This window comes from Colossoma macropomum, unplaced genomic scaffold (genome assembly GCF_904425465.1).
Source record: "Colossoma macropomum unplaced genomic scaffold, Colossoma_macropomum, whole genome shotgun sequence".
Taxonomy (NCBI): Eukaryota; Metazoa; Chordata; class Actinopteri; order Characiformes; family Serrasalmidae; genus Colossoma; species Colossoma macropomum.
Window position 1 is genome coordinate 12,500,154 of NW_023494790.1, and position 24,940 is coordinate 12,525,093.

At 39.1% G+C, this 24,940-nt stretch overlaps 1 protein-coding gene across 5 annotated transcripts; it reads left to right on the forward strand.

Annotated features, from left to right (window-relative positions):
• Positions 1 to 69: 69 nt before the first annotated feature.
• Positions 70 to 24,107, forward strand: tbc1d12b (TBC1 domain family, member 12b). Of its 5 annotated transcripts, none has more exons than XM_036572149.1 (15): positions 70 to 394; positions 648 to 1,641; positions 3,449 to 3,560; positions 6,624 to 6,680; positions 9,130 to 9,251; positions 13,764 to 13,846; positions 14,547 to 14,664; positions 14,903 to 15,009; positions 15,527 to 15,607; positions 18,001 to 18,098; positions 18,408 to 18,479; positions 20,268 to 20,396; positions 20,493 to 20,602; positions 21,203 to 21,461; positions 22,354 to 24,107. In XM_036572149.1, exons 2-15 carry the CDS (start codon positions 710 to 712, stop codon positions 22,420 to 22,422), a joined length of 2,349 nt encoding a protein of 782 aa, XP_036428042.1. In that variant the 5' UTR covers positions 70 to 394; positions 648 to 709; the 3' UTR covers positions 22,423 to 24,107. The 5 variants fall into 5 exon arrangements, with proteins under 5 accessions (XP_036428042.1, XP_036428043.1, XP_036428041.1 ...); XM_036572150.1 differs by having other exon boundaries at positions 70 to 385; positions 18,004 to 18,098; positions 22,354 to 24,093; XM_036572148.1 differs by having other exon boundaries at positions 70 to 385; positions 22,354 to 24,090.
• Positions 24,108 to 24,940: the final 833 nt, after the last annotated feature.

Sequence of the window (24,940 nt, forward strand, 5' to 3'; positions counted from 1 at the left end):
CTGTTTCCAGCGCGCAGCAGCAACGTGCCGTTTTCCGTCTCGTGCCGAAACGACGTCATTGGCATTTCAAGATGGCCGCGGATGAGGGCTGGAGGGAAGGGATCTGCTCAGCTGCAGGTTTTTAGCCTCCAGACTGCAGCTTAAGACACTTTAACCGATTCGTTTCGTCGGTATGTTCGGGATGATACGCGACAAGCGCGAATTCGATAAGATTGATAAATTTCGGTGTTTTTGTTGTGGAAGCGAAAGAGACGTGTAAGCGACGAGGAAAGGGCTCGAGGATGTCGAGGAGTTGTGGAGGCTGGCACTGTCGGCCTATGCCAGGCTTCCGCTGTGGTTCATACGCTGTGAAGAAGTGGAGTCACACTGGTCGCTGACTCTGCAGGTATCAGAGGTGTATATTCTGTAACCTACTAACTAACCGTCTTTTGTTAGAGTGGCTCAAACCTTGGTTTTGCGTTCTTCTTAGACTGACGTTTGACATTTCCTTCTCTAACACACCCGCTTCATTAATCAGCTGATTAGTTCAATGAGGCGTGTTACAAGATGGTGAACACCAAAGACATGCAGGGCAGTATTAACCTACTCCAGGAGCGAATGCAGTGTGCTGTTGTTGGGCCTACAAAAATGATTGATTTTCTTTACAGGTTGCCTTGACCTGAGGTTGTGATGTACCCTTGATGGACCTGCTGTGTCACCGGGAGGGCTGATGGTGGAGTCAGCAGCTGGAGGCAGGGGTGCTGAGGAAGGGAGACTGCCCTACACTGCTGATGGTCCCGGTAAGCCAGAGGAAATGGACAGACGGGACCCTCAAGCTGTAGCCCCACACGGCGAGAACGACGAAAGCTGTCCGACGGAAGAGGAGAGCAGGCATGGCCGAGCTTCCAGTAGAGGAGTTCAGAGTGTTGAGGCTTTTGCATGGACAGAGGATGAACAGCATCAGCAGGGCCATGCAGGTCCAGCTGTAGCAAAGCTTCCAAACGGTAATGTGGAATGTGTCTCTCGTACAGCATCCAGATGCGATTCCTGTGATCAAGCTAACCCTGCTAAATGTTGCTCTTTGGACAGAGATAGCAAAGTATTTGTTAATGGTGAATTATTGTCAGGTTCTGAATGTGCTTCTTTGAACGCTGATGTATCACCAGCATCGTCCACAAGCTTTGTCTTGTGTGTTCCAAAACCTCAGTTACATGACGCAACCCAAGATATGGGAGCAGTCCTACACCAAAATACAAATGTGTCCAGCAATGTCAGCTCAGGCTACACTTCCAGTAGTACACTATCTAGTCTGGTTCAAAGGGAAGCCACTGATGGAGGTCAGGAATCAGGAATGACCTCAAAAAATTGCTCTTCTGCAGCAGACTCTGAATCCATGCTCCGCTCTCTCCGGACCTTCTCCCCGAGCGATTTCCGCAGTGAACCACTTCCATCGAATCCTGAGGACAGGGAATCATGTCCTGGTCCTAACGGACAACAGGAAGACAGCTTAACGTTAATGGACGTGAGCCTGAACTCTAGAAACACGTATGAAATCAGCCGGCGCCAGAGCGCCCCGGACAACATGCCCGGAGTCTTGACTGTGGCCTCTTCGGATCCGTCACTGAAGCAGAAAAAACAAGGCCTCTCCGAAATCTTCGGCAGGTAGGATCTCACCTGACCGCTGCTTCTGTCTCTGCAAGTTTATGTAAATTGTATTACTGTGGAGCCGTTGGCCAAGATTGTCCAGTTGTGGTCTTGGTGGGCCAGAATCCAGTGCAGTTTTGTGATTTCCCTGCTCAAACACAACTGGTTTAACTCAGCAGTTAGTTTTGATGTTTAGCAGATGACTTTGAGCAGGAAAATCACTCCTGCTGGTCCTCCAAGATTGGACTATGACTAGATTATGAACCTACATTCTAGGGCTTCAGATTATGTGCAGAGTACAAATATTGCGATTATCTTGCTTAATGTTGAAATTGCTGTACACTTCACAATATATCAGAATGCACTGCAGAATCAGTAAATCAGGGCAAAGACAGGCCTGCATTATTTTTTGCAAAAATAATTTCTTTTTGCTGGATTACCTGAATCATCTGGAACTGTGATTGTTAAAGATGCTCACAGCACACAGTGAACTGAGAGTAAATGGAGGGCTCATTTACATATTGTAGCTTACAGCAATAAAAGCCAATATTGCAGTAACAATCAATAAATGACACTTTGTTCAGCCCTACTGCAGTTTTTTGATGAGTTTCTGTCCATCGGAAGACTGATAACTCAACCTAGAGCTCATGTTATAGTCATAGACATTCCACACACTCTGCTGACAGCAGTTAATGCTTCAGGCCCCATGAGTGGAATCTAAGAAAGCCGCAGCATATGCCTGTCAGCTGCTGCATTCACAGCTCAGCTGTAGTGTGTAATACTGCAATAATTCCATTCAGTTATATACAAAGTGTATCATTATTAGCCATTTTTTTTCTAGCTCTAGGTTTCTTATACATGTTAAATTCGATGACTTCTCTCAAAAATTCTTTTATATTAAAAGTGCCACCTTTAGATGATGGTCTGTATTTGAGATCTCACACAGAGTATTATGATAAATGCTGAGGGGTTGCAGTGAACTGGATGCTTTTTACTGGAAGTTTCATTAAATCATAATGAGACCTGTGCTGTAAGCCCCCAGATGCCACAGCAACCTGTGATGATCATTTAGCCTGTCTGGGCATGCTGACCAGGCAGGCAGCCAATTACAGAACAACAGCACAAGACAAGGTGCATTCTTCTCATTCAACATTTAAGACCCATGTAGACAGGTGAAAAACATCTGGAATCTTGCAGGCTCTCATTTTTGCTCCTTGCTTTATCACAATTGGGAGCTGATTCCCTTGACATTTTTATAGCATGATCCAATTAGCCATGTTTGGCTGAGCTCATTTGAGTTGAGGAGTCAGTTGATGATGATGTGTAGGAACAAGAAAACCACATTTTCCTTCACACTGTGCACAAATATTAGGGAAGTGCCAGGCTGTAATTGTGTAATGGGACAGTGTGAAAGCTATGGTCGGATGATACTAGGCCAAAACGTCACACTGTGAATTAAAGTATTGCAACATTTAAAAAAACTTTTTTAAGGCGAGGTAAGGCAGTAGTTTGATATTCTGGATAGGGCTGCATGATATGGATATAATACAACATTTTAAAATTGCTACATATTGCTTTTGCTAAATACCTTCAAGTATATTGAAAACATATGAGTGAATCCTTGATGTGACATGGTAAAATATTGGTTTGCTTTATTTTTGTATCAAAATATGTTTATTATATAAGTATAAAAATAAAATCGTAAAAATGAGAAAAACCTAGTAGATATGGTGACGCTTTTGACAGGTCTTGTCCCAACTTACTTGCTACAGCATGGTTTCAGCATCAGTTTTTAACAGATGCTATTGAACTATGTTTTTGATAGGGGCCTGTTCTCCAGGAAGCAGAGGGAGGCCCAGAGTGCACCTGGCTGGAAGCTTTTTGGAAAGGTCCCGCTGCGAGAAAGCCCTCCAAAAGACTCCAAGACCATCCAGCAGGTCAGCTACCAACCACTACAACCCTCATTTATGCTAGTGACCACAACAAAGCTGGAGCAACTGTACCTAGTAACATATATCTTGTAACTGTTTGATCTCCTTAGTCTTTAACAGCCATGAGAGGCTGTGCGTTACTGCTATTTTATCACGGGAAGGGTGATCTAAAACCCCCTTCTATAGGCTAAATAATGTTTTTCCTTTAGAGTATGGCATTGTTGCCAAGCAACCATGGACTGCCGAATGAGGAGAACGTTCGGTCGCCCATCGCTGTATATTGTGGTCATTTCATGACTCTTTTTTTTAACGTTTTTGTCATATAAGAATGAGCATATGATAACACAGTACAGTTTAATGCAAAAACCTTCGCTTTTTAAGTAATTTTTGGTCACCAAATTATCACCACGAGTCTTATTTAGCTCCAGTGCAGCGGCACACCTCTTCTTGTGCTGGGGCTGAATCGCAAATGGCTCCCTGCTTCCTACATAGTGCACTGCAAAATTTTAAATACTAGATTCTGCAACAAATAGTCACTTGGGACATTCATACTCGATAAATGATGCACTATTTGACTGTAGAGGCTAGAATTTCTAAACTTTCCTATCTAGAGCAATATTTATGGAGTACGGAGCCATTTGGGATTCAGCCTGGGTTTGACGTAACTTCTGACTGAAACACGAACATTTGAAGCATGTAAACCATGCAAGTGACATTTTTAGACTTGCTGCCATTTTACAGTTAATCATTACCATAAGTACTTTAATTCAAGCCTGTGATATTAATGATAGAGTTGTTTACGCTATTGGCCTCTTTTAGCCTGTTAGCTAGCTGACCAGCCTAGTTCTAGTTAAGAACATAAGTTGCCAGCCCCACAGTTTAAACAAAAAACGGGTTCTTACCTAATCAGTACGCTCAGTCGTCCTTGTGAGCTGCATGAGAGTCAAAGATTATTTCATTAACAGCACAAGGGTTTTTTTTTATGGAGCAGTAATACAGAGTTCAGTTGTATATACTAGATTGTACAGCAACGTCGGTGCAGCTCAGCCAATCAGATTTTAGGACTGGAACTATCCTTTTTATAACAAGCAATAAATTGGACTAAAGAAGCTTGAGGATGATATCATTTAGGTTGTAGAAATGCAACGAAATGCGACTTTTCCATTCTGTCTAGAGACACTGAGAATGAAACATGGTGTTTTGATTTGTATTATCTCTACTTACACTTGTGCAAGAAACAAAAGCAGCAGAAAACTTCCCCGCAGTAATTTCACTTCCCTTGAATAGTTTGTGGAAAAATCAAAATTACACAATTTTCTCCTGGCACCAAATGGAGTCTGTCAGCCAAGATGTGTTTGGTGTCCAGAGTTTGCTTCTTGAGTTTTACACTGGATCTAAGAGACTAATGTAGCTAACAAGTAATGGAAGCTTACGATGATTAGCATTGTGCAAACTGTGTGCCTGAATTAAACACTTGCCTCAAACTGTTTTCGGTAATATTAGATTTGCTTATTTGTTATACTGTAAAAATAAAAGTTCATAACATGCTAAAAACTGTAGTACCAACCATATTGAAGCCTGGATTTTGTCTGCATTTATGTTAATCTGTTTTGTGTATTGGAAGTTTCCATTACTTGTTCACTACATTACACTGCTACACATAGGGTGTCCCAAAACCTAGTGAGCTCTCTTAGTAGCCGCTGTCTACATTGGCAGCTGTCTAGGTAGAGAGCTCACTAGTTTTTGAGACACACCCATAGACTACATTTAGGGTAAGGGGAAAATCATGGAAATTTTCAGGGAAGATTTTTCCTCAGTTGTGTATGTAGGTTCTGGCTAGGTTGTATCAGCATGCGTAAGCTCTGATAAGTTTATCTTCACATTTGTTTGATTGTGTTTCCCCACTGCAATCCTAAGATTGGTAGCTATCCCTCACTATCTCTGCCTGGGCCCTTATCTACTAAACTTGACCTTCACCAACAGTGATCTACCAGAGCCAACACCAGCTTGAGTATTTATGCATCCACAAAGCATATACTTCTTGTTCTTGCAGACATTTAGACACATTAGGACTCTGCAGTGTAAAAAGGCTAAAGACTTGATTAGTTCAGCACTAGGCCAAATGTTGTCCAGGCCTCTTAAGTCATCCTTAGCTGCCCTGTTCTTGGCAGCTTTAATAGTAGACAGAGGCCCTAATGACTTAAGTGGAGTCGAACGACCGCACAAGGGATCAAGAAAAGACCTTCCTGTTATATGATCAAAACCTTTTCATCTCATCACTGCAGCAAGTCAGGGTCAGACCTTCAGTTAAAGGAATATTTAATGTAAGGAAAATTAAATGTACAAAATTATCCCAAAAGTAGTTGGTCTGCCAAGACACACTTAACTGAAGTTTGCTTGTCTGCTTTTGTGCTGGGAGCAGTGTTTATACAACATTTCTGAGATTATTTAAGAGCTCAACATGGCTTGAGGCAATTATATGTGATGATTTATCAATGCTAACAGGGGGATTATATGCTTCCATTAGTACTAGTAGTAGTAGTTGTTGTTAATATCATTATTAGCATATTATTGTTAATAATATTAATAATAATAAAAATAATAATATCACTGTCCTCTGCATTGGCCTCGTAGCACCAGTTCAGAGCTATAATAGTAAACTTTGAGGCACCAAACATGTCTTGGCTGATTGACTACAATAGTGCAAATTTTATTTTTTGCTGAGCTAATCCTTTAATAGCATTCTTCATCAGTTGCTGTAAGCAGTGAAAGGTGATAGTGGCCAAGCAGTGTTATACATATAAAATCATACAAACAAATACATAAATCATACCAACTAGTCCCTTTTGTTTTTAACTGTTATTTTTATGGTTTGAAATATTCCTTTTAAATCTGATTTTGATTCACAGATACTCCCAAGACTATGTGTAATTAAACTGTAGCTGCCAAAAAAGAGGCTTGTTTTCTTCCCAGGGCATCAGAGCTTCCAGAGTTTTCACAGATTTTCTTTCTTTCTCTCTGTCTTTTTTCCTCTAACTGAGTGCAGTCTCTTCTTCTTTTTTCCTTCAGGACAGTAACCCAGGCAATCTCACATCTGTATCAACACCCAATCTCTTAAGTGCAGGGGTAGGCTTCTATTTCATCAACGCTTACGGTCTGTGTTGTGTGTGCATGAAGCACAGCAGCATTGCTTTACATTGGTCATTTCAGCCATTGATGTGTCCCTGGAGCTCGAGTGGATGTCAGGCACTTGTATACTTGCACTTGCCAGGAATTCATTTTGCAGTTTAAAGCCACCAGACTTGTTAGTCAGGATCGGCGATGTGATTGCTTTAGTCACTCTGGGTCATCGAAGGCCTGTGCTGCTGTTCCGCATTCTTGGCATGTGTGCTTTCACTTTCAAGTATGTTTCTTCCTGCAGTGTCCTTATATATGCTATGCTGTGGTGTGCTTTGTTCTGCCATGTAAAAATGTATAGATATTACCCAGGTAGGTTACAAGGCTAATAGCTAACAAGTAATTGAAGCTTATGTATATGAATTAGCATTGTGCAAAATGCATGCTTATTTAATCACACACTTGCCACAAACCATGCCATGTTGTTAAGTATTTTCAAATAGACTTACACTGTAGAACATATTGTGATCTATAACAATGAAAGCACATTGCAGAGCTAAAACAGCAATAGCTGACATGTAGAAGACTGTTTTTTTTTATGTACGTTCACCATTATGATAATTGATATGATATGATAAGTGTCATGCAGTGTCAGAAAACAATTTGACAGGGTTTAAGACATTATCGTCAAACACGTGGTGATTTAGACGTGCAATTTGCAAAGGCTGATGTTTTATTGTCATAAGGTTCTGTTACTTTTTAACTATATTAGACTCATTGTTCCATGTTAAAAACTTTGGACACAAAAGGTGTTGAATGATTGACTGCATTTGGGGTAAGGTAAATTAGATTTGTCTGTTGTTTTATGAATATTACGCATCCCCATTTCCAAAAAAGTTGGGACGCTGTGCAAAATGTAAATAAAAACAAAATGCAATGATGTCCAAATCATTTAAATCCTACATTTAATTGAAAATAGTGCAAAGACAACATATCAAATGTTGAAACTGAGAAAAATAAAGCGATAATGTAAAATAGCAAAGACATTTTGCTTTTCATCATCTACCATATATAACATAAAGATTCAGAGAATCTGGATCCAGAAACACTGCCACCTTCTTTGGGCCTGAGCTCATTTAAAACGGACTGAGGCGAAGTGGAAACGTGTCCCGTGGTCTGACGAATCATCATTTAAAATGTTTTCTGGAAATCATGGACACTGTGTCCTCTGGGCTAAAGACCACTCAGCTTGTTATCAGCGCACAGTTCAAAAGCCAATGTTCATGATGGTATGGTGTGCATTAGTGCACATGGCGTGGGTGACGAGCACATCTGTGAAGGCATCATTAATGCTGAATGATACAAACATGTTTTGGCAATATGTGCTGCCATCAAGACGACGTCTTTTTCAGGGAAGGACTTGATTATTTCAGCAAGACAATGACAAACTACATTCTGCATGTATTGCAACAGCATGGCTCCAGCTGCGAAACTGACCTGCCTGCAGTCCAAAACTGTCACCCACTGATAACATTTGGTGCATTATAAAATGAAAAATACAGTTGGTGTCCTCAGTTCCCAAATGCTTACAGAGTGTTGTTAAAAGAAGAGGTGACAGTGGTAAACATGACCCTGTCCCAACTTTTTTGGAACGTTTTGTTGGCATGAAATTCAAAATGGGCATATATTTTCCAAAAACATTTCTCAGTTTCAACGTTTGATTTGTTACCTTTGTACTATCTTCAAAGAAATATAGTGTTTACATGATTCGTACATCATTGCATTTCTTTCATTTACATTTTGCACAGCGTCCCAACCTTTTTGGAAATGGGGTTGTACATGTTTTGCTCTGATATTAGACTACTTCTGCAAGCCTGACACCATCACCCCCGAGCTGTCATGTTCATGTTCATGCTCATCTTCCTCTCGTTTAAACCCCTCTCTTAGAAGTTTATTCATGACTGCGTCTGTATGTTTTGAGGAGTAACTGTTTATGAACAGTGAGGCAGCGTTTTTGATTCTCAGTGCTTGTGCTGTTTTTCAGCCATATGTGATGTGTGAGATTGTGCTCTAAGAGGTAAAACTATAGTAAAACTATGGTTTACTATAGATGCTGCAAGTAAGGAGTAGATTTAAAAATGTAAGTGTTCCTTTAAGCTTTGAGTCGATTCCTCCTAACTGAACATGCAGTGCTTGTCATAATTCTTTCTTTCTGTAGTTGTAAAGACACTCACACAAGGCCACTGCCCACCATGGCCTACAGCCTCCAGCCTAATCAAACCATGTGATCTTCTTGTTGGCTTTTTCCTTTTTGCCTTCATTCACAACTCCCTGTATTGTTATCAAAAGCATTGCTACATCACTTTACCCTTCCACCTCCATTCCCTGTGCTTTTCCTTTTCTGAAGGTAGAACATATACTAAATAAGTAAGTCTCCGTTTTTTTTTAATATCTGCAGGAGTACGAGGCCAAGGCCAGTAAAGGAGGTCACAGCCCGCCCCAGCCTTCCCAAGGACGGCGTAAGAACCTAGAGTTTGAGCCTCTGTCCACCACAGCTCTCATATTAGAAGACCGGCCAGCGTGAGTGTCATTTAAAGCAATGATTCTGCAATAAAAACGAATTTACATAGTTTTTCCCTCTTTCCCCAAAGTTAGTTGCTCAACCAAAATGAGTGTCTAAAGTTTGCTTCTTTAACGTTGCACTGAAGTTATAGATGTGATTTAGCTAACAAATAGAGGACCTGATTAATTACTCCCAAAAGCTAAGAACAGTAGTAGCAGCCTGTATTTTGTATGTACTTTTGTTATTTTGTTTATAGACACTATGAATGTATGTGGCTTCTGAGGGTCAGAAACCACACAAGTAAGTCTGTTTGAGGTTTCTTAATGTGGTTTGAAGCAAGTGATTTAGGTATACAGATCACATGATGCTAATTGGTGAAGTGTAAGCATTCTGCGCTTGTTAGCTACATTAACCTGTCCAGTGCAAGGCTAAAGGAGCAAACCTCAGACATTGAAACTGCCCACATGTCTTGGCTGATCCACTATGTTCAGGGTATAAGTGAAATGGTGCAAAATTGGTTTTTCGTCAGACATTCTTACATTAAGTGTGGTCCTATCAGTGATCATTTCTGTGTACAGTCATGTGAAAAAGTAATGTAAAGTTTAGCCTTTTTTTGGACATATTTTGAGAAAAGGATATCAAGTCTTCATTAAAACAGTGATGATAGATAAATGTGATATAATTTAAGTGAAACTTAGAATTAATATTTTTGTCATCCTTTACACAATTAAAATATGTAATGCAGTTTTCTTATGTGGAAAAAGTAAGTACACCCCTATATTACTACATCAAACATGTCATTTTAAAATCAGGTGCTAATGATTAGAGCACTGTAAGAGAATGTCCTGGAGGAGCTTGTCATATTTAAATCTCAGATATCTGGTCTGGTTTGTTCTTTATTTGAGTGTATAGTATCATCATGCCTAAATAAAAAGCTCTCTGAGGCCTTCAGAAAGAAAGTTGTTGATGCTTTTTAGTCTGGAAAGGGGTTTAAGATATCCAAAATATTGGACATGAATTATTCCACTTTCCAGAAGATCATCTACAAGTGGAGAGGATTTAAAACCTCTGCCAACTTAGACAGGCCAGGCCATCCCAGCAAATTTTACCCAAGAGCAGACAGTAAGATGCCTCAGCCTCTAAGAACCCCAAAATTTCTATTCGTAGCCCTTGTCACTCGCTGTTGTAAAAGTGCATGTATCTACCACAAAAAAATAAAGACTTAAAAGAAATAAAATTTGACCTACATGGGTGGTGCAGCATGAAGAACCATTTTCTGTTTTAAAAGAACTTTGGGGCAAGACTACAGTTTGCTATGAATATCTGGTCAAGGACTGAAACTTCTGGAACAATTTGCTATGGACAGATGAGTCAAAGAGTTGTTTGGCCACAGTACCAGAAAACGTGTTTGGCGAAAACCAGAGACAGCAGTTGATCAGAGGAACCTCTGCAAAGCACGGTGGTGGGAATGTTATGCTTTGGGGCTGCTTTGCTGCCTCAGGGCCTGACCAACATGCAGTCATAGAATTGTCTATGAATTCTCGTTCATTCTTAGAGAGTGCTTGTGGAGAATTTGAGACCACCTGTAAAAAGTTGAAGTTAAAGAGCTGGACCTTCAAAGAGGATAACTGGATTATGGTTCCAAACATGCAAGTAAATCCACCAAGGAATGGCTCACAAGGAAAAAATGGAGGGTTGTGGAATGGCCTAGTCCAGAGGTTGGGAACATGTAGCTCTGTAGCCATAAGAATTTTTAGGTAAAAATAAAAAAAGGTCCTCTTTTGCAGTAAAATAAAGCTTTGCTGAGCGTTCTTACACACAGTCCAAGTCCAGTTTAACACAGTCCATCAATAAATGGTCTTTAACGCTGGAGTTCATTTGTAAATGGTCTTATATGCTACTAATTCACCACCTTTTAACCCTGAAAATGGGCACGAAGACTGGTCACACAGCAACACAGACAACGGTCACACCTAAATTGTAGCTAATGAAATGGCAAAGGAAATAAAGATTTAAGATGAACGTCAATCATTTAGAGATGAAGGGACAGACTTATTTGCATTTGTAAGCACTCCAGCTGGTTTCCTGATACGGTTAATCTGCAACGGGAAACTGTCAAACACAAAGTTACGAGGCTGAAGTCAGCTTCTCGTTCGCCAGCCTCTTGTTCGAATTGTCTTGTTGCATCTTAAATGGTGCAGCAGTTACATTCTGGCGCATGCACTATTTAAAGTGGAATAGGAAAATAGGAAACTGGAGAATGAGGAGCTGACTTAAGCCTCATAAAAAATCAAACATTGGGAGACATTTTACAAGAAACTATTCTGCTATTCCAGAGGGAAAGTTTCCTGCTGGAGATGCAAGAAAAGCAGCTGTAGCAGAGCAAAAGCTTAAAGCAGAGCAAAGTATGCATTCTTGTTTATATTATGTTTTTTAGCCTATACTAGGATATTAGCACATACTAAGGCATATTTACAGCCAGGATAGAAAAACGTTACTTCAATAAAATGGACATAAAATGTAGTGGATCCCAAGGTGGTTTGATTATTTGTGAAAGGACAAAATGGCTCTTCTTAACATTTTGGGTTGCCGACTCCTTGCCTAGTTCAGATTTGAATCCTTTTGAAATGCTGTGGGGAGATTTTAAATGGGATGTACATGCAAGAACCCACTGAAACATTGCAGAATTCAAAGAATTCGGCATAGATAAGTGGGCAAAATTTTCTCCCAGTAGATGACAGATGTAGATGATCTATATGTACTGTTTAACTGAAGATCTAATACTGATATTTCAGTGTATGTCAAAAAAAGAGAAACTTCTCATGGGGTCTGCTTACTTCTTCGCATGACTGTATGTATGTATGTCAGTCCCAGTCTTTAAAGCTCCAGTCATGGCTGTGGTTACCTCTGTGAGTTTGGCACCCTGTATTTGATTACATAGTTGTTGTTGTTAACTCAACTGTTCATGTAGCCCATTAGAACATACTAATAGGTGCCAGACTGGGTCTTTCAAGCAAAACAACTTAAAGGCTACAGACAGCAAATTTTTCCTAGTATATTTTGTATGTTTGGGATCAAAATGGTCAGCATTCTATTTTTCTAATGTATAGACTATAGAGAGACCTTGTAGCATTAGAGACTCACTGGCCTCGGTGACGTACCAGGACACTACACAACACAATATGAGCTTTTGTAGTATGTACATTGTACAGCTTCTAAATGTGTATTCGTTGCACTGTCCCTGCAGCACTGGGTGTGGTGTATAGTGAGTGGTGTAGCATTTAGCCTGGCAAGGAGATCACTTCTTGCGAACAAGGGTCTAAAAATAAGCCTCTGCTCAGATGACAGCTCTTGTGTTTCACTGTGTGGGTCTCCCCAGCCACCCCACACTGCTTCTGTCTTCAGGCACCTATTAAGAATGAATGATTGATGAAATGTGAGGGCGCTTCTTGATACAGGAGAAGTACAGATAAACTTGGAGTGACAGGTGCTGTGTACTGAATAAAACTTGTTGGTTTTGTCTGTATGGACACGATGATGTAGAACCAGTTTATTACCTTTCACTTTGTACCTATGCGCGCTGGCCATTTTATCAGGTACACCTTCCATATAGATGCACTTAAGGTATTCAGTTCACTGACTGTAGCTGTATCTGTATCTTTTGCTGTAAAATGCTTCAGCCCTCTCTACCCTTTTCCACCAATGGAAACGCACCAACACAGGGCCACCACTGACTAAAATGAGGATATTTTGTTGCTGTCATGATAAATTCAGAAAAGCATATTGTAACAATTTATCATGACAGCAATAAAATATCCTTGTAAGTATGTTGTGGTCATCACAAATACTGAAAGAACACTGCACAACTGCATGGTTTATTAGAAAGACTTGTTTAATTGGCTTTAGTGCAACACAATGTGTGAAACATTGAATAAAACGTGCCAGTTCTAACTTATCAGACCTCAGAAATAATGAATTGTGTTTTTTAACATGTGCTAGATCATCATGATGTTATGTTTTTGTCATATTTCCCACTCCTAAGTAGTGGCATCCTAGTGCGTGTTGCACTAGTACGCATGTATTGGGCACAGCAGTGTTGCTGGGGTTTTTATCTACATCAGTGTTGCTGCTAGGTTGAAAAGAGTGTAGTGGAGCTTCATGGGATTAGTTGGATTGGCATTTGTGATCCTGAATTAACCATCCAATATCAGTACCAGACCTCACTAATACTCTTGTTGCTGAATGCAATCTGATCCTCACGGTAATGTTTCAACATCTAATACCTTCCCAGAAACGTGGATGCTGTCAGCGTAGCAGAGTGGGGACAAACTCCCTATTAAGACTCCTAATAAATGTCCCTAATAAAATGGCTAATTAACGGTTCAAGCTAGTACAAACACTCATTAGATGCACGTGTGTTGCACCTAATGAGAGGGAAAACACTTCTAATGATTGGTATATAATGATCTTTTAAAACATTTCAGTGTTTTCCATTGTCTTGATTGCCAAACTTTGCACTTTTGTCTCAGCAACCTTCCTGCTAAGCCAGAGGAAGAAGCTCAACGCCACCGGCAAGAATATGACGAGATGGTGGCTGAGGCTAAAAAGAGAGGTAGAGACTATCCGTCTGTTGCACCAATAGCTTATGTTTGTGTTGGTTATCCTGATCTAGGCCTTTACAGCCTCATTGGAACAATGTCTTGTTTAGATATTGTATTTAGTGTTCCTCTGTACAGTGCCTAAAACGTCCAGGAAAGACAAAAAAACATGAGGGCCAGTTTTGGCTAATTGGCGTAATCTGGACTTAATTTTGTGCCAAAAGTTTCAAATAAAATAATAAAATCCAGAATCAAAATATTGAGTATCAGATTGTCTAAAATGTGTTGCAAATACAAATAATGAGAGTTAAATCAAATTATAAATTTGATTTAAATTATAAATATAAATTATAAATATAATTTTTTATAAAAATTACAGCTTATTTTCTCTTATTCTGATGTAAATTCGATACTCGTTTTACCAGTTTTTTTCTCTTTGCTAATTTTCCTGATATAATTTTTGCTCCTGGAATCGCTCTTTTGCTTCTAAAAGTTTTCTTTTGCTTTTGACTTTTGGCACAAAATGAACTCCATAGCTTAATGCTGTTGTTACTTTCTTTTATTATTCATACTTTTCTTTCACTGTTAGCATTGTTAGCAATGTTAGCATTTTTATTTTAATTTTTTGGAAGAGTCGCTCTTTAAAATGGAAGCTGTAGTGTTATGTAAGATTGGTATAGTCTTTGAGGGTAACTGCCAGCTGTTTATGTGCAGAGCTGAAGGAGGCCCAGAAGAAAAAGCAACAGATGAAGGAACGCTTCAAGCAGGAGGATAACATCTCCAATGCCATGGTTGTCTGGAACACTGAGATCCTGCCCAACTGGGACAGCATGTAAGCAACACTTGCTCTGTTTAATGCTGTACTTTACAGGCTCTGAATCCACTAGTGGGTAAATTAAATTAGCAACTCTGGCTATGTAAAAAAATTCCTTATATAATGTAGTGTTTTCCTATTCCTATTCCTTCCTATTAATGTCCTTCATTTAAAGTAACATTGTGGCATTTAAGTTTTTTGAAGTTGCAGTTTATACTCGCTTTGAAATGAACTAATTTCTTCTTTGCTCATTCAGGCGTGGTACTCGTAGGGTTAAAGATTTGTGGTGGCAGGGCCTTCCACCAAACGTCAGGGGCAAAGTATGGAGCCTGGCCATCGGAAATGAGCTCAACATTACTCCAGGTATCATTTATTAAATATTGTTTCATTATAGTGGTGCAGATATCTAATTTAGTTTGTGTCTAAAAATGTCCATTTTAATATTCTTAAACTATGCAAACTTTTGATGGATAGTGTACAATCACGTCATGTATACTGTAATTATTGCCACTAATCATTTTGTGACATATGGCTTGAGATTTGATGTCCACTTTTGAAGTATAATGAATACTGGATATTAGTTTTCTAACTTAATTCTCAGTGATTTACAACTGTCTCAGTCTCCTTAGAATCTTCTACAACACTGTTCATGATTCTGGGCACATCTCAAAGTTCTACATTTTTATTTAGAACTTCTTAGTGTCCAACCTAATTTTATTTTTTTACGTTTTATTTAAAACGTGAAGTTGCACCAGAATACAATATTAAATATTAATTTGTTTAATATTACTGGAAACACTGCTTCCAATATTTTTTCAACACTGATTCTAAACTTATTTCCTTTGTACTACTCCCACACACTGCTGCTCTTTCTTGGCAGAGCTGTATGAGATCTTCCTGTCCCGGGCCAAGGAGCGCTGGAGGACCTTTAGAGACACGGGCTGTGAGGTGGAGACAGAAGGTACGTCTGTATTACAAAATAAACATAAACAAAAGTCATAAATGGACCACAATCACAAAATGACCATATAGTTATTTATTAAATACCTACACTTAATTACATATTAAAGCGCCACGTTTTCAACATTTTATAAAACCACTAAGCCACTTGTGGCTGCATATTTTCACAGTAATTTCACCCTGTTTTTGTTTCCACAACATAGTAACACACAGCCTCTCATGGTTTATTGAATATCACAAGAGATAATTAAAACAAGATATTACATAAAACCCACGAGCCAGATTACTGCATGATTCAGAAAGTTTGGTGGGTATTATCCCAGTTATGTTGTCAAATGTCATACATTTAGCCCAATCCTTTGCGATTTTTCTTTCGGCCTATATGACTTTTGTTTATACCTTTATAGTTTGATGTTAAATGTCAGTGTGAATGCAAAAAACAAAAACAAATTAGAACTAAATTGTAATAAAATGTCATATTTTCTACTTTAGTTAAGACGAAAAGATCCCACAGCCTATAAATCTATTCATCTAACGTCATGTTTCAAATGTTCGTTTTGGTAACTGAATAAAATTCTTAAAATATTGAATGTTAAAATCAAATCTGAACCTTTATTAATGAAAAAACGTAGTTTAATAAGTGATTGTTTTCCAGTATTAATTGCCTGGTACATCAAATAAATAAATATCCGATTTCCACAGACTTGACAAGTGCACACTGTGAGCACCAAAATACCCGTATGCACACACTCGCAAACCACTGGTTTTAATTCTTTCGAGTGGGCGTGGGCGTATGCGTGTGCGTGGGCGTGTGCACATGTGTGAGAGAGAGAGAGATGCGTGGGTGAACATCAGAAACCTTTCACTTCCCTATAATTGCCTTTTCTTTAGTTAGTTCCTTATTGTGCTTGCAGCATCAGTTACTTTCCATGTGTTCTGCACACCAGAACCTAGGCTTGTTGTCGACACGCTAATTTAATGCCAGTGTTCTGTGTTAGACATAGTCATCTGTCCTCAGGTTGTTGATAAACAGTGAGTGCGTTCACATGCGTTTAATAATCTGATAACTGCAGAAAATCAGATTATGTCAGTAATCCGCAATTAACATATTTATATGCACCTGAGTAATCAGATATTGTGAAACTCCGGGTCTACATGAGTCAGGCAGTAATCGGATCTCTGCTTTGCAACCAGCCAGTAAACTCACAAAAGAAGACGTGACGTAAACATAACATAAAACTCAAACTTCATGCCGTGGCTTTTTTTTAAACATTGCGCCACTTTGGGATTTATTTAAATCCTTTATTTCGTGTTTGTTTTCAGCTCCGCTCCAAAAGTGTTTTGCTACCATCTCAGGACGTCCACCATCTGTTCTCGTGCATGCGCAGACTGAGAAATCCGAAAGAAATCCGAGTAAGAGTATACGTGCACTGAGAAATCTGATTACTGAGCTAAAATCTAGCTCTCTTAATTGGATTTCTAGATCAGAGTATGGTGTTTATATGACCATTTAAATAATCAGATAACTGCATTATGATCGGATTATTAAGTGCATGTAAACGCACTCATTGGTTTAGCAAGCCTCTAGGACAGGGGTCACCGTACACAAAGGGCTGGTGTGGCTGCTTAAAACCTACAGCTACACCAACCCTTGAAAACCTACAGCTACACCAACCCTTTTTGAATAAGACTGACCGCTCTAGGAAGATTGGATGAGAATGTGCATGTGATGGCTCTGGTGTTGGGCTTTAGAGCCTCCTTACATGTAATTTTCATTCTGACATCAGTGCTGTTTTGTCCTGGGCTACATCACTAGGAGTTTTACATGTTTTGACACTACTATAGTTAATTGGTTTCCCAACCAAATATATTGAGTCACCCCATTTTGTGGCTTTTAAACTATTTCCAAAATATTTTGTGTTTTTTTTGAATAAACAAAAGCACACTTTGTATAACAAGACACAGCGTCAGCTGCATATTGTTAAACACTTTTGCGGTGTAATGCTACACTCTAGCAATATATTAATCAATATAGAGTATTTTTAAGGTATGAATTATGACCTTAGGGGTACTCTTATCTACAGATTCCTCTGACATACTGCAAGTCTTGGTTTGTGGTTTCTGCTATTAGAAAGATGCAGAGTTGCTTTCCCTTTGCCTGGCACTTGCAATGTGCTGTTGGGGTTTTTTTTTAATCCTCTAAGTGTCGTGCTGTGACCATACTTAACTCCACTATTCCCTTTGAGCATAGCTTAACCGCCACAGAGGCTGATGATTATGAATAAAGTCACAGACTTGTTCTGCTTTCCTCCTTACCACAAAGTTGCTATTTTCATGTAGCCTTTATCAGCTACGTTGAAAGACTGGTTTCTCTCGCTGTTGTGATGTCCACAGTAGACAGCGGAGCATCAGTGGCAGACCGAGAGAGCAGCCTGGATCTGATCAAACTGGACATTTCCCGCACCTTCCCCTCACTCTTCATCTTCCAGAAGGTATGTAAGATTTGTACAGTCAGATCCATAAATATTTGGATGTATTGTTATTTTAGCTGTCTTACTAGAGTTGAAATGTAAAAATGAATGAGTTCTACTTTGAGGGTATTTGCATCCAAATCAGGTGAACGGTGTAGAAATCACAACCATTTTCATACACAGCACCCCATGTTCAGAGGCTCAAAAGTAATTTGACAAATTAACATAATTCTACATCGAATTGTCTTTTTTAATACTGAAGCTGAAAGTCTAATATGCCAATATGCTGTGGTAGACAGTTAAAATAACAACAACAATTTTTTTTTTTAGGGAGGGCCATATCATGACCTCCTCCACAGCGTACTCGGAGCCTACACCTGTTACCGGCCTGATGTGGGATATGTGAGTATTGCTTGCCGAGGGAAAGGAAAGAAAATTGCTAGAGTTATTTACACTTTTTTGAGAAATCAATGGGACTCATTCACCAACTGTTCTTAAGAAGAAATTTCTTCTTAAAACCCACTTATACAGTTTTTCGAAGATTGTGATATTCACCAATGTTTTCTAATTTGGCTTTTGTTCTTAGGTAAAAACAGAATCTACACACACTCAAGAGCACAAATGTGTGAACGTAGACTTTTTCTTGGGACCTTTCTCAAGAACTAACCTAACAAAAACTTAGAAAGATATTGATGAATGAGGCCCATTGTTACACCATTTACTTTGCTCTGATCATAGTACTGAGACAGCTCTCATCCATGTCCTTAATGATCTGCTCCTATCCTCTGACTCTGGCAGTGCATCTGTATTGCTTCTGCTTGAGCTCTCAGTATGGTCATTTGTAATATACTCATTTCATTACTTTCCACTGTTGGTCTATCTTGGCTCACATCTCATTTTGTTGCTAGTGGGAGGCACAAATCAATCACTGCTCCGATTACCACAAGGCTCTGTTCTTGGTCCCTTGTTATTTATTGTCTGTATAGTGCCCTTTGGAAACATTATTTATTCCCATGGCCTCAGTCACTGCTTTGCTCACAATACACAGATCTATCTTTGCCTTAAACCTACAGAATCATCCCCCCTGTCTCTGCTGTTGTCCTGTATTCAGGAGTTAATGCATTTGTTGAACTCTAACCTTCGAAAGATAAACACTAAAAGAATGGAATTTCTGATTGTTGGTGCCAAGTCAGCTGTCTCTGCCTATTTGGAGTGCATTCTTGTTACTGATGATACTACAGTCAGCCCATCCTCTATTGCATGAAACCTTGGAATGCTGTTTGACCCATGTCTCACCTTTGTTCCACATATTAATCTCTGACGAAGTCTGCATTTTTCCATCTTTGTAATTTTGCTAGACTTAGCCTGATGCTTGCCTTATTAAAGATACTGAGATCCTGGTGTATTCTGTGCATACATCTAGGTTAGACTGCTGCAGTTCTCTGTTCTATGGTTTAACTTTTAAAACTTTGTTCTCTTCAGTACATCCAAAATTCTGCAGCCAGAGTCTTAGTACCCACTAAGACTTCTATCCATATTACTCCCATCCTTCATCAGTTACACTAGCTTGCGGTTACAGAACGGGTCTGTTACGAAATCCTGCTGTTAACTTTTAAAACCTTGCACCTACTTATCTTTCTGCTTTGTTACATCCTCATGCCCCATTGTGCAGTCTAAATTCTCTGATTCTGGTCTTCTAGCTGTTCCTATATTCAGGCTTTCCACTATGGGTGGCAGGTCTTTTAATGTTGCTGCCCCCACCCTCTGGAACTCCTTGCCTTCACCCGTTTGCTTGGCGACCTCTCTTTTCATCTTCAGCTAAAACTTCTTTCACTCCCTTTTAATGTTTTAATAATCCTAATAATCTTTTTTCCCTTAAATTGTAAAGTGACCTTGGGTATATGAAAGGTGCAATATAATAATAAGTAATAACAAATTGTCGCAGAGCTAAAATGGCTGTTTGTTCAGTGTTAATTGGCATACATAGCTCCAGTGCAAAACTTAAAAAAAAAAAAATTCACTGAAAATATCTTGACTGATTGATCACATTTGCATTAAGTGGAAAATTATGTATGCAAATTAAAGATCACTCTTTTAAAGGTCCCAGACAATGTGATTTAAAAATACATCTAACCTGTATTCCACGTCATTTGCAGTCTGTGCTTAATCATTGTTTGGGCTGATTTTCAGGTCCAGGGCATGTCCTTCATTGCTGCTGTGTTGATTTTAAACATGGAGGAGGCTGATGCGTTTATCGCCTTCGCCAACCTCCTCAACAAGCCCTGCCAGATGGCTTTCTTCCGAGTCGACCATGAACTGGTACAAGCTTTTGAACTCCTTTTTTTGAGTCCTGTTTTGGTTTGTCAGAAGATTTTCGGTGTGATTTACTGTTGCTGTGTTATTTTTTAATTATAGATGCTGAAGTACTTTGCAGCATTTCAGGTATTTTTTGAGGAAAACCTTCCAAAGCTGTTCAGTCACTTCCAAAGCTCCAGCCTTACCCCAGATCTCTATCTGATTGACTGGTAAGTGCAAGTTTAGTGAAAGTACTAGTCTTTGGTTGTAAGTGGGACTGTGTGAGCCTCGCTTTAACTCTTAGAAGACTGGAACTATTGTTGATTTGATGTATTACTTAAACATAATAACAAATATAATCACGTAGTTAATTACACTTTCATTTGGCAGCACATTCGACATTATCTGATTGTTTCAGTGAGCTATGAGTGAGAAATTATTCATATGAAGTTACAATATGCTTTTGTATTGCTTGCGATAACTGCATCTTCTAAAAGTCAAAGTTGCTCCAACTCCCTCAGAAACCGTTATTTGTCCACCTCTGTCCTCAGGTACACCTGATGCAAATTTACGCTCAAAGGATTACTGTCGGACCTCAAATGACTAATTTATACCTCAATTCCTACTAATGCATACTCATCCAGTCATATTTGTCATATTTGTGCATTGTGTTTAATTCTGAATGTTACCAAGATTATCTGATCAAATCGTGGTGAAATTTGAGATTTGATGATCAGTCATTTCGAAAAGGACCATAATTTATTTATTTATTTTTTGGTTAGGTCAGAGATTTACTTCTCCACTCTGAACATTTGTGTATATGTATGCAGGATCTTTACCCTCTACAGCAAGTCTCTGCCGCTGGATGTGGCGTGCCGTGTGTGGGACGTGTTCTGCCGTGATGGAGAGGAGTTCTTATTCCGGACGGGGCTCGGCATCCTGCGCCTATATGAGGAGGTTCTGCTATGCATGGACTTCATCCACATTGCCCAGTTCCTCACACGCCTGCCTGATGACGTCTCTGTTGACCGCCTCTTTGGCTGCATTTCTTGCACACAAATGACCAGCAACAACCGCAAGTGGACCCAGGTCTGTTCCTCATTCAGCTTCCCAAAGCACAGAAATAACTCTCCTCACCTTCTGATGAAAGTCACCATAAGATCAAATTAGTGCATAATTCGTGCATATCTCAAGAGAAGTTTTTTGGGGGGGTGGGGGGCTGAGGAGTGGGAGGGTCAGACAGTCGAATGACAGACAACTGCAGAAGTTCAGAAAGACGTTTTGTTGGAGTACATTCTTTCCCACCCTCTGTGAAGACCCGCCCCTACTCTGCCTCTGATAAGACTGGCTTTGACCCTGATATTCTTACCCTAACCACCTCACTCCCAACAAAGGCAATGAGTACCAGCCAATCAGAGGCAGAATAGTTCAGGTCTTTGTGGGATGCCGATGAGAAAGGCCTCAGTATGTATCTCTTCATTCTCCAGAGCTGAGGAGAGACAAGAAGGACCACAAGGTCAATTGTGCTTATTCTACTACCTCTAGCAGACAAGAGTTAAATGGAAATGGGCCAGAGTACATTGTGTAAATTAAAAAAAGGCATCTTGAAGGCTGAACTTTGTCTGTTTATTTTTATAGAGAAGAGTATCTTGAGAAGAGAGAAACTGTTGCATCAAGGCTATGGGAGGCTAGTTTGAAGAATCTACTATAGAATTTTGTTCTGATTTGAACACTTCTTAGTGTTGTTTCATGCTTTTGATCTCTTGATTATTATTCAAAAAATGGAAAACAGTAAAGATAAAGAAAATCCTTCAGAGTAAGCATAAAACGCTTTTGATTACTAGTATTTAACAGGCCAAAAACATGGTCTATTAATATTGTTTCTCAGCTATATACATGTAGCATTCTCTGTTTAAATAATATATTAATGATGTCCTTCGTTTTTTCTTTCTTTCTTTCTTTCTTTCTTTATTTTTTTTAGGTATTTAGTGCGCTAATGAAGGACAAAGAAGTGGACAAAAGCAGCAGCCCTTCCCTGAAGAGCTCTTGACCCATCTATTCTAAATCTCTTTTATAATGTCTGTTCTTGAAAGGTTTTTAATAATGGCAGTGGTGTAAGTTAAAGCTTGCTGGCTTTAGAGCAATGAAAGTCACATTGACTGAAGTAAAACTCTCTCTCTGGAACAGTTGCCAGGATTAGGAAAACTGTGATTTTTGTAGGAGTAGCTGTACAACGTAAAGGAATACACCAACATTCTTTTCAACCTAATCTCTTTGCCACATTTGTGGCATACTGAAAATTGCCACAGACACAACTTGTGCAACTGCCCATTGACATTTAATAGGATTGTTTTGAGTCAGTGGGATTTCTGTTTTTCCCCCCCCAAGTACAGGAAAATGGTCAGTATCCATAATCAGACAGAGATTAGGTAGAAAAACTCTGGGGTATCCCTTTGACTCTATATAATCTATAAACAGTTACTTTTTAGTTTGGTATGTTCTCAGACAGGGCATACAAACGTGCATCAGGAGAATATGAAAATATTCCACCAGCCTCCTAATGTGCTGTGCTCGTAACCAGCAAATTGTTTGCTGTGATTTTCTTGTGGAGAAATAATTCCTCAGAAATGTTACATCAACAGCTGGCACGTTGTATACAGTGGGCCAGTGCTCATGTCTGTCATCTCTATTGTAAGGAATCTAAGTGTATGGCTGCTTTTTTTCACCTAACATATTTAATACATTAACTAATAATGTACTTGAAGCTGTGATCCTTATGAAGGATATTTGTTCTTAATTCAGACATACTCAACCACTAGCTTCAGAAAAGAGGAAAAAAGACTTTATACACAAAGAGTTAAAAGTTTTAGGTGAACTGACTTGTTTTCTGCAGTTAAGCTAAAAGTGGTCCATATTAAGCTTTGAGCCAGAAAAGAGTGAGAACTCTTTACTGTACGCTAGCAGTAGTGGCTGTCCCATTCCGAGTCTTTATTCAGTACAAAACTGACGTGCAGATTTTCATCCCGTCCCAATGGCTAAGTAACACGGAAACATGGAAAATTTGTATGTTTTTCATCTCTCCGATGCATCTTGATCACTCAGTCCACAGACAATAAATAAGACATGTTTGACTGTACTTAAAAAAGAAGACAAACCTGTTGACAGGCAGGTGCTGTTTGAGCAAATGTGTCAGCAACTTTTCTGTTCTTTTCCAAGTACAGGAAAAATATGGTAATCAGCAATATATTGCACATAAGGCAAATAAAGACTAGGTTCAAATTCATTGAAATATTCCTTTAAACTGTGCTGCTTTGAAAAAAAAAGGAATGCACTGAATGTACTTGTTTCAAATGTGCACATTATGTCCACATTAAAAAAATAGATCAATGCAGTTATTGGCAAATGCAAATATACAGGGTGATTCAAAAAGATTAATCCGATTTCAAAATGATTTATTTCACTTGTATATCATTACAGAACAATGCAGTAAACTGTAAATGGTTTAAGTGAGCGTGAAGTTTGTGTAATTTCAAACAACTCTGTATGAACCTCCTCCAGCTGTACGGACAACATTAACACCATAGTCAAATTCATCCCATACTCGATTGAGCATGTCGGGTGTCACTGTACTCCCAGCTCTTTCAGTGCGATTTCGGAGATCATCCAGTGTTGTGGAACCAATGACGAACGCTCTGAGCTGTTGGAAGTTCACTGCCAAAAATCACGTTGCACAGTTATGACGGATTCACACTTATTGAAGTGGAGAACGCAAAACGCTTTCTGCTCAGGGGTCTCATCTCCTCACAGACTGAAGGGAGCCATCTTCCGGTGACAGTCAGAAACTCTATGACCTCCTCTTTCACTTGGTATGTGATTGGTTCCTAGGCGCCTCACAGTTGTAAAAATGTGGCGCTTTCAAAGCGGATGAATCTTTTTCAGTCACCCTGTATAATGTAGTGCTGATGTTAATGTGGAAATTCTGTACATTTCTTTTTTTCAGTGTGGTAACGAGTATTACCGTTTTCCATGTGGTTAAGATATGCTTTATCAAAAAAATTGGCTGGGACACTAAATGATCATCTTTTAAATGAATGCATTATATATCACACAGAAATTCTGTTTTGTCTGATTTGTGTGTCTCTGTTTTAACATTTGACCAAAACTTCAGCAACAAATCTTTTTATTGTGTAATTGAATTCCAGTGACATTAGTCTTTCTGGAGGTTAAAAAAAACATTTGTTCTGCACTGCATTCATGATGACTGATTTTTAAAAATGTAGGCTGTATGTTGAAATTCTGAACTTCTTTTCTACTCACGCCATCCCTTTTATTGTACAGTTTTCATATTGGCTGATGAGGAGAAACTGTAAATATATGATGAAATACCACTAATATGAAGCACATGTAAATAAATCTGAAAATGTGCCTTTTGTGTTTAGCCTGTCCTTTATTTTGAATTGGACACAAACAATACATGGAACATGTTTTTACTCTGTCTCCATCTTTCTAATCTGTGCAGTGACAGTGTTGTTGCTGCACTTGGTACATGGAAAAAAAAGAACCTACAA